The sequence below is a fragment of the Salvia hispanica genome, chromosome 4 (genome assembly GCF_029641045.1).
Source record: "Salvia hispanica isolate PSC_SH4W2 chromosome 4, Shi_PSC_v1, whole genome shotgun sequence".
NCBI lineage: Eukaryota > Viridiplantae > Streptophyta > Magnoliopsida > Lamiales > Lamiaceae > Salvia > Salvia hispanica.
This window is the reverse complement of record NC_142695.1, coordinates 19,195,549-19,204,947: the sequence shown is the minus strand read 5'-3', so window position 1 is coordinate 19,204,947 and position 9,399 is coordinate 19,195,549. Positions and strand designations below refer to the sequence as shown.

At 36.6% G+C, this 9,399-nt stretch overlaps 1 protein-coding gene across 1 annotated transcript in view; it reads left to right on the top strand.

Moving 5' to 3' along the window:
• Positions 1-439: 439 nt before the first annotated feature.
• The window catches only part of LOC125193642 (serine/threonine-protein kinase TOR-like), a 30,739-nt gene continuing 21,779 nt past the window's right edge, over positions 440-9,399 (top strand). The window contains exons 1-10 of the mRNA XM_048091481.2: positions 440-901; positions 1,118-1,456; positions 1,534-1,608; positions 3,748-3,920; positions 4,802-4,900; positions 7,448-7,607; positions 7,692-7,835; positions 7,942-8,111; positions 8,186-8,390; positions 8,518-8,712. Of these exons, the coding sequence (XP_047947438.1) occupies positions 779-901; positions 1,118-1,456; positions 1,534-1,608; positions 3,748-3,920; positions 4,802-4,900; positions 7,448-7,607; positions 7,692-7,835; positions 7,942-8,111; positions 8,186-8,390; positions 8,518-8,712 (1,683 nt within the window). The 5' untranslated portion in view covers positions 440-778. The remainder of the gene's footprint in view (positions 902-1,117; positions 1,457-1,533; positions 1,609-3,747; positions 3,921-4,801; positions 4,901-7,447; positions 7,608-7,691; positions 7,836-7,941; positions 8,112-8,185; positions 8,391-8,517; positions 8,713-9,399) is intronic.

Genomic DNA, 9,399 nt, shown 5'->3' with positions numbered 1-9,399 from the left:
GAAGTATATAGGAACCATGATATTATAAAATAATAAGTTATGAATCTAATTTTTAAATTATGCTTATAATAATAAATATTTAAATATTTGCTATTATTATATTTTTAATTATTATTTCTAAAAAAATCTTACTATTAGTATAATTTTAAAAGTATTGATAATATGATTATTATTAATAATTACTCCATTAATGAAATTTCTAATTATTATACTTTTGGTTTAGTGTTTAAATTAAATACTATAAAATTTTGATAGTATTATTTAAATACAGTAATTTTTTCCTAAATCATTTTGCCTGCCAATTTACTTTTTCCCGAAATCATTTTGCTGTGGTTTTTGGCGGTCCGAATCACCTAATTTTTTTTCTACACCATCTCCTGCTCCACTCTTCATAAATATAAGTATATGTTTATGAGGAGTGGAGCAGGAGATGGTGTAGGAAAAGAATTTGGTGATCCGGACTGGGTTTTTGGCTAGGTAGACGGGCAGAGCTTCCATCGAATAGGGCGTTGCGTTGCTACATGATTTTCTCGTTTTACAATTTAATCCAGAATAAATTATTCCAAATTCAGCAAGTTGATCTTCAGTCTTCACTGCCTGATTGTGATACAGAGACAAGATCGTCGTTAGGTTTCTGAGGATTCCGCAAAAGATTTTCACCCTACTCACTGTAAATACTCGCAATTTGAGTACTCTTGTACACCAGAGATTGGGGTTCGTGTTTTGAGATTTTGCTCTTGGAGCCTCCTTGCACATATATACATGTATACTAAATAGGATGGCGCTCGCAACGACAACACAGTCGATTCGCTACATTGCTCCGGCAGCTGCCACCGGAGCTAGCAACCTTGACGCTCTCAACCGACTACTTGCTGACCTTTCCATCCGCGGCAATCCCAAGGTCTGATAAACTGTCTTTCGCTGCGCACTTAATTGTATTTTGAGGTTGCAAGCTAAACGTTATTTTGTTTTTCATTTCCTCATCTTGCGATGTTGTGGGTGTTTTCCAGGATGCTAAAGGAATTAAATTGTTTAATTTGTTTTATTATACTACTACAATACTACTTGTAATTATGTAAATTCTGTTGGACATTTTGATGAATGAAGTGTCTGTTAGGATGGAGCTGCTCCAGCATTCAGAAGATATGTCGAAGAACAAGCTCGTGATCTCAGTGGTGAAGCGTTTTCACGTTTTATGGATCAGTTGTATGATCGTATTACTGGTCTTTTAGACAGCAGTGATGTTGCTGAAAATTTGGGTGCTTTGAGGGCCATTGACGAGCTGATAGATGTGGAAATTGGAGAGAATGCAGTCAAAGTGGCAAAAATCGCAAATTACATGCGAACTGCATTTGAGGCAAAGCGGGAATCTGAAACTTTAGTTATTGCTAGTAAAGTTTTGGGCCACTTGGCGAGAGCTGGTGGAGCAATGACAGCTGATGAAGTGGAAAGACTGGTATGTTCAAAATTTCTGCGATTAGTAGCCTAATACCTCAGATTATTTTGACCTGTTATCCTTGCTGTCTTTCTCAGGTAAGAATTGCATTGGATTGGCTTCGCGGTGATAGAGTTGAATACCGCCGTTTTGCTGCTGTTTTAATTTTAAAGGTACGTCCCGCCACCTGCTCTTACAGATTGTTCTTAAACCAAATTACCTATGTGTTGAAGCTTACAACTTTGACTATGATTGTTTGAATATTGCTACAGTTTCCCCCCGCAAAATAAATAAATTGCATTTGCTTGTGTGAGTAATGGAAGAAAGAACATTGAAAGGAGTTGGTGTCTTGATGATGCATGAATGTTTGTGATATATGGCTTTGTTTTGTATAGTAGTATTAGTATAAAAAGCTAGGTGGCAAACACTAAGTCACTAATGGAGATAACTCCCATTGTTATGCTTTTTCCAACTTGTTCCCGAAGGGATGACTACTCGTTTCACTAATGGACTATTTGACTTTTGTAGCTGAAATTTTGATTTTTCTTTTCTTCATTGAGATATTTTATCTGTTGGTTGGAGATGCTGAATACTGGGTGAGGTTGGTCAGGGGTGTTGAATTGATGTGAGCCTCGGTTGGATCAAAACTCATGCCCAGAATACACACAATATAAAGGAGAGAAATCCAAATTGATTAGTTTCACAAATATTTAAAACCTTTGTACACGGAATGGAGCTTCCCATTCTCTGTTCGACAATCATTCAAACACCTGGTGTGTGTGGTGTGGTCTACGAATAGACAGAAAGAGTACAATTTGTTGGAGCAAATCGTCAAGCAGTTGGAGACACTCGACGCACAACAGCAACTGGAACAGAATGCTTCCAGAATTCTGATTGCATGAATGAAGTGCAGGCTGGGAACTTGTGTAAACGTTTTATATGTAATGACACGAACAAGATGGAGATGAATTCGACGTGAAGGTGATGGCTGGAATGTCTGGAGCCATGATTGAGATTGAAAATTCGAGCGATAAGTCAATAAAACTATTTAAAAATGAGCAACGTGCTACAAGAAAATGAAATAGAGAATTCACGAGTTCAATAGACTCAAGAAAAAATGACTTTCATCAATTTTCAATTTGATAATAATGCACAGGGGTCAGGATAATTCCATCCTCAGGCCCCTTTGACTTGGGTCACTACAAGGCCCGGTCATGCTCATGTCATATGGTGGGTGGGGTTGGTTAGAGATGTTGAATGCTAATGCTGGGTAAGCTTGGTTGGAGATGTCGAATGCTGGGTAAGGTTGGTTGGTGAGAGACCGTGGAATTGATGTGGTTGTGAGAGAGGCCCAACTTAGAGGGAGATCCGACGGTGAGGTGAGTTGGAGGCAATGGAGGGCTCCGATGGCACATTCTCAATTGAAAAAGAGTGAAGTTAGCGAAATGCCAGGCATCTCGGGAGTCAGCTGGTGGGAGGGGGAACCATGCTGCCACTTTTGCGGAGCTAGAACACAGCGCCACCGGATTAAAGGCCCACAACCTCAACGCACTCGACATCTTTGACCAATACAGATATATCCTACTCAACGCAGTCAAGGGGAGTGTGTTAGATGATGAGGGGATGCTGCGATGTGCAGTAAAGCTGACAATTGTTGTGGGTGGAAATAAGAAATAGCTGCGGTGTTGCTGGGTGAAGCTGCGACAGCTTCTCTGGTGGTCATGGGTGGAAAGGGGAAAGGCGAGTTTGGGGTGCGATACGCTGCTATCAGCCGGAGAGGAAGGCGGCACCTCTGCTGCTGTCACTGCCATAGTTTTAAAAATTGCCGCCCCTAAATTGGACCCTCAATATCACTATTGTTTTTATGGAAAGGAATATGAGTCAAATTCACTGTCACGATCATGAGCATTTTGATGTTTTCATTGAAAGCGAGGAAACAAATTTTGCCCTAAAATATGTAATTAATGCCCTTCTAAAAACCTTTCTACATAGTGTGTAAGTGAAATCAAATACGCACTTTTTTTTGTGGTGAGTAAACCATTGCAAACTCCAGACTCTTTTGGACATTGGTCCATCTTCTGGTGCTCTTGGTTTTCGGTCTGACAAGACTGTTTTAATTTTTCATACTGTTTAATTTCACTTTTTTTTTGTCTATTTTCTACGCAGAAAGTATACACGGTAGTTTAACAATCTTCATTTTTGGACAATGACTTTTTGATTTTCTAGTAGCTCATTCTTCACAAGTTTTGATTTTCACTTTCATGCCTTGACCCTTGAGACATACTACTAAATATTTGCAACCATTCCCACAGGAAATGGCTGAGAATGCTTCAACAGTATTCAATGTGCATGTTCCAGAGTTTGTTGATGCTATATGGGTTGCTCTGAGGGATCCAAAACTAGATGTTCGAGAGCGTGCTGTAGAAGCATTGCGTGCTTGCCTCCGTGTCATTGAGAAGCGTGAGACACGATGGCGTGTCCAATGGTAATTGTTTATTTTGTGTTATGCTATGTTCAACTATTTATGACGATACATTTCTGCTAGGCACATTCGCCCATGATAATCTGAAAAATTATAAAGCTTTAATCATGTTGACTCGGGGAGATTTCTGTGCTTGGTCAGGTTCTGCTGGCCCATTTTTTAGGTCACATTATGATCTTTTGGTATGAGTTATACATGTATAAGTGAAAATATGGGCATATTTCCTATCTGGACTTTTTTTTGGATGTCTGGTTCCTTAAAAAAATTGAATATATTTATATAAGTGATAATTTGTCATTGTTGAGAATTATTATCCATCATTAGTCATTGAAACATGAATAGTCTCATGATAACTGGTTACAGTATCAAGGTCTTCCTTTGCCTCTGTAAGATTTCTTTCTTATAGACGGATAAGAACACATTATGAGGTCAAGTTTGATTCCGACGTTGACTCAATGTGAAAGCATAATTTTCTTTTAATTGACAACCATTATATGGCTATGAAATATTGGACCCTTTTTCTTTCATCACCTGTAATCTTCTCCTTTGTAGGTTGATTGATGAAATTGCTGAAAATAAGCCACCAAAGGCATGCAAAGTGCTAAGCTAAGAAAATAATGGAATCATATGTTACCAAACTCCCTACTTATACTGCCAAATTGCTTCTGTTGGTGACTCATTGAAATTTTAATTGTTTTATCATATTTATGACCTTTTCATGTTCACATTATGATGTATGTTTTGAATAACTGTCTCTTTGTTCACATAGCTTCTGCTAAGAAAAGATATATAGGATTCTTAGGTTTTCATCTTCTTTTTGCTTGTGGATTGCTTTCAGCTTATTTAAAGTTTAGACTGTCATTTGCTCAATAATCTTGTGGTAGGTATTATCGCATGTTTGAGGCTACACAAGATGGATTGGGAAGAAATGCCCCTATACATAGCATACATGGTTCTCTGCTTGCTGTTGGGGAACTGCTGAGGTAGGTACAGCTAATGAGTTTCTTGTTTGCCGAAGTTAGGCATGTGCCGTGTCTTGTGAATTGTGAATGCTTGAATTTCCTTGCTTCTTGGCCAAGCTTGTGCTGCATCGATTTTCACATTTTTTTTTGTTGTTGTGGTTTCTTTACGTATTGTATTTCTAATTCCTGAATTCACAAATGCTAATCTCCGATATCCTTGGAGTCTTTAGATTCATTAGTTATTATATTATTTTTATAGTTTTTATTATCATAAGGAGTTTTGTTATTAGTTTGTTACAGGCAAGTTTATCTCTGAGTTTGATTTGGTTTAAGAGTCTTTGTTTGATTAGGCGTTTAGTATTTATTTTTTAGATTTTATGTCAATTTGGAGTCTTTTTTAAGATTTTTTTAAGTAAAGCTTTCCTCCCTACTTTCGAAGTGTCAAGAAATAAAGTATACTCCAGCTTATAGCTGTGGCCTTTTCAGAGGATGAACTCTTAGTTTTACGAGGATTATTTATCTTTTACTCCCTCGTCCCTCATTAAGTGTCCACTTTTGCCATTTCGGTTCGTCCCCACTTAAGAGTCCACTTTCAGTTTTTTACCATATCTGGTAGGTAGACCCCGCATTCCACTCACATTTTATTATAAAACTAATATATAAAAGTGGAACACATATTCCACTAACTTTTTCAACCCACTTTCCTTTATATTTCTTAAAATCCGTGTCGAAAAGAAAGTAGATAGGGGACGGAGGAAGTATTTTTATTTCCTGTTCCAGCAATTTCATTATTTATCATGCTTTTAGTATCATATGTTTCCATAGTTGGTTAGGTCTTAATTACCAAATAGGAACATAAATCATATTGCATGTATAATTTAATTATTCACGTAGTGTTCAAGGTATCTGAGAACAGTGCAATGATTTTAAACATTTTTTGTATCATATACTTTCAGTTATTCATATTGTTCTGTACATGCTATGCTGTATAGTTTGTATCTGACAAGCCTGTATTAGACATGATTGTATATCAACTTATACTCCTCTGTCCCAAGGTATTTGAGTCGTATTCTTTTTCGGATTGTCCCAAGGTAGTTGAGTCATTGGCAAAATACTTTATTCTCACTTTTACTTTACTCTCTCATACTTTATCACTATCCACTTCAACCTTTAAATATAATTTTCTTAAATCCCGTGCCCAAACGAAATGCATCAACTACCTTGGGACAGAGGCAGGATAATATATACTCCTTCTGTCCAACTAAATATGAACATTTACTTTTTCGGACGAGATTTTATGTAGTGTCGTTTTATGAGTTAAATTGGAGAGAGAAAAAGTAGAAATGGTGTTGTTTTTATTTTAGGAAATGTGTCATTTTTACTTGGACAACCCAAAAAGGAAAACAATTTTAATGGGATAGAGGGAGCATGTGACATTCTAAAAGGAACATGCATGCTTTTGTTAGATTTACATTGACACATCTTGCTAGATTTGAGAATGTTTCTTCATTTAATTGGTCATGCATCACATGCTTAAGTATTGTAATTTGAAATTTCTTCATTCTCTATTTGTATAATCAAGTTATATGTCCTTTTGTTTGCAACAACATGGTTTACAAAATTAAAAACATTGCTTAGCAGTGGGAAATGCTAGTTGGTTTGTACTACTTATATTGTTTATTTTAATCTAAGCATTGTTTGCTCTATTTTCAAGCTTTGTTTTATCCTCTAAATTTAAGGTAAATATCACAAAGACCATAACTTTATGTCAACTTTGAAAATGCCCTAAACTATCGGCAATATCAATGAAATGCCTGAACTATATGTCGAATTTGAAACACGTCCTAAATTATTGATAATATCAATCAAAGACCTAAACTATCTAGTTTGTAATAAATGTGAAATGCGTTATGATTTTTCATCATGTAATAATGACTTGTACTTTTTGATTTTTCTGTTTACTAACTGAGCAAAATGTCTTTTTTGCCCAATCCGCTTTGATTAAAAATTTTGAAAACACACATCAACATTATGAGACATAAATAGTAACTCAGTTCGTATTTGTTACAAACTTGATAGTTCAGGCCTTTGATTGATGTTATCATTAGTTTAGGACATACTATTTGAGACTCGAAATGTAGTTCGGTCCTTTTATTGATATTATAAATAGTTTATGACATATTTGAAACTTAACATATAGTCAAATCTTTGATTGATGTTTACTCTTAAATTTATATGTATATCTCTCGCTCTATATGTATATTTATCATTTTCTAGGTGCCTAGGGTCTATCTGTTCATGGCATTGTGACTTCATATTTTATCCAATGTTGTGGATGGCATAGTCGTTGGTTGGAACTGTTTTCCTTATTGAAACGCATGTACCAGAAAACCAATTACACCTGCATTTGGATATATATTCCTATACATTCACGATGATAATTATTTAATTTTTCCTTTGTGAATGGTGAGTAGTTGATGACTGTAATTTTCAGAAGTTGCTTTTATTGAGGGTGGCTTGGTCGGAATTAAATTGAAACGCTCCATTTTTTTGGTTTCCAATCGCCAGAAATACAGGCGAGTTTATGATGTCCAGATACAGAGAAGTTGCTGAAATTGTTCTTCGATATTTAGAACATCGGGATCGGCTTGTTCGTCTGAGCATAACTTCTTTGCTTCCAAGAATTGCTCATTTCCTACGTGATCGTTTTGTAACCAACTATCTGACGGTCAGTTATTTTTCCCTTCAAACAGCTATGTTTAGTTTATTTTGTAGTTTATCAGCCTGACAGATAAATATTTTTATATAACAGATTTGCATGAAGCATATTCTTCATGTCCTCAAAATTCCTGCAGAAGCTGCTAGTGGGTTTGTTGCCCTTGGAGAAATGGCTGGTGCATTGGATGGGGAACTCATTAATTATTTGCCGACAATAACATCTCATTTACGTGATGCGGTATGAGTTAAGACCTTTGAGTATCTTAAGAATTATGTTGAGCTGCATTCCCTGTATGTATGAAGCATATCTAGCATAAACAATTTAACGCAGCATATTTCTTTAGATTGCTCCTCGCAGAGGGAGACCCTCCATGGAGGCTTTGGCATGTGTTGGAAATATTGCAAAAGCCATGGGGCCTTCTATGGAGCCTCACGTACGCAGTCTCTTGGATGCAATGTTTTCAGTTGGGTTGTCTTCCACCCTAGTGGAAGCCCTTGAGAACATAACTGCCAGGTATCTCCTGATGTGCTTGTTCTTCTCTTTGTGTGTAAATCAGGGGATCTAAAACGAGTTTTCTTGTATTGCAGTATTCCATCTTTGCTTCCAACCCTTCAAGTCCGCTTACTTGAGTGCATTTCAGGAGTTCTTTCTCGATACCAACAAGTTCAGTCAAGGCCTTCTGTTGCTCTTAGTCGGACTAGTAGCTCAACTGCTACTTTACAAGTATCAGAACCCAATGGTTCTGCTCTTGTTCAACTTGCCTTACAAACTCTATCCCGATTTAATTTCAAGGTTCTCTTCTTTCACCTGCTTGTACTTGCTTACCCTCTCTTAGTTAGTTTGATAAGTTATTTGGTTGTATTTAATCTGTCTGCTTCTTTCCCTTTCCCCCCTTAATGTTGAGGTGCTAATATTTTAGGGTCACAATCTTCTTGAGTTTGCGAGAGAATCTGTTGTGGTGTACTTGGAAGATGAGGACGGAAGTACACGGAAAGATGCTGCTTTATGTTGTTGCAAATTAATGGCAAATTCGTTGTCTGGCATCTCTGCTGCTCAGTTTAGTTCTAGTAGGACAAGCCGTGCAAGTGGAAAGCGGCGACGCCTAGTTGAGGAGGTTTAACCCTATCCAAACTTATCATAATTTCATCATATAAATTTGCACATGCAGTAGCTCTTTATATTCTTTTGGCCTCTTTGAAATTGCGTAATTATATATTCATGCCTTGGGAATATGCTACTCCTCGAGTTTCTTAATTTTAATGAATTTTACAGGACGCTATACTACTTTAGCATGGTATTTATGTCATGTAGTGATTAATTGAATTGCATAGAATTATCTTCTGTGCTCTTCTCGTCAAGTGTCCTTCCTTTCCACATATTAAATGCAAATACTGGAGATGTTTTGAGTGCGACTTTATATATGCTAATGAATGTTTTTATTACATAGTTTTGATATAAGTTGCTGGCTTAGCTATAAACACCTTTTGAGTGTCAGTATTTGTACTTTATAACCTCTTCTCATCTAGTTCTGATGGTGACTTGGTCTCTATTGGTTCTTATAAGGTCAATTTGTACGAATGTTTTTTCACTTTTCTGCTACAATTGGTTATTGGCTGATGACTCGATCTTTTGGTTTTACGGAACTGCATGATGTATATCTGAAATCTAATACTGTATTGGTCCACTATCATGAGCAACAACTCATTAATGATATTTCTTCCAGTATTTAGGGTGGTTAAATGTGCTAAGGGACTTTAGCCTATATAGTTGGAACCATTTCCGGCAAATAATCCTTTACTCA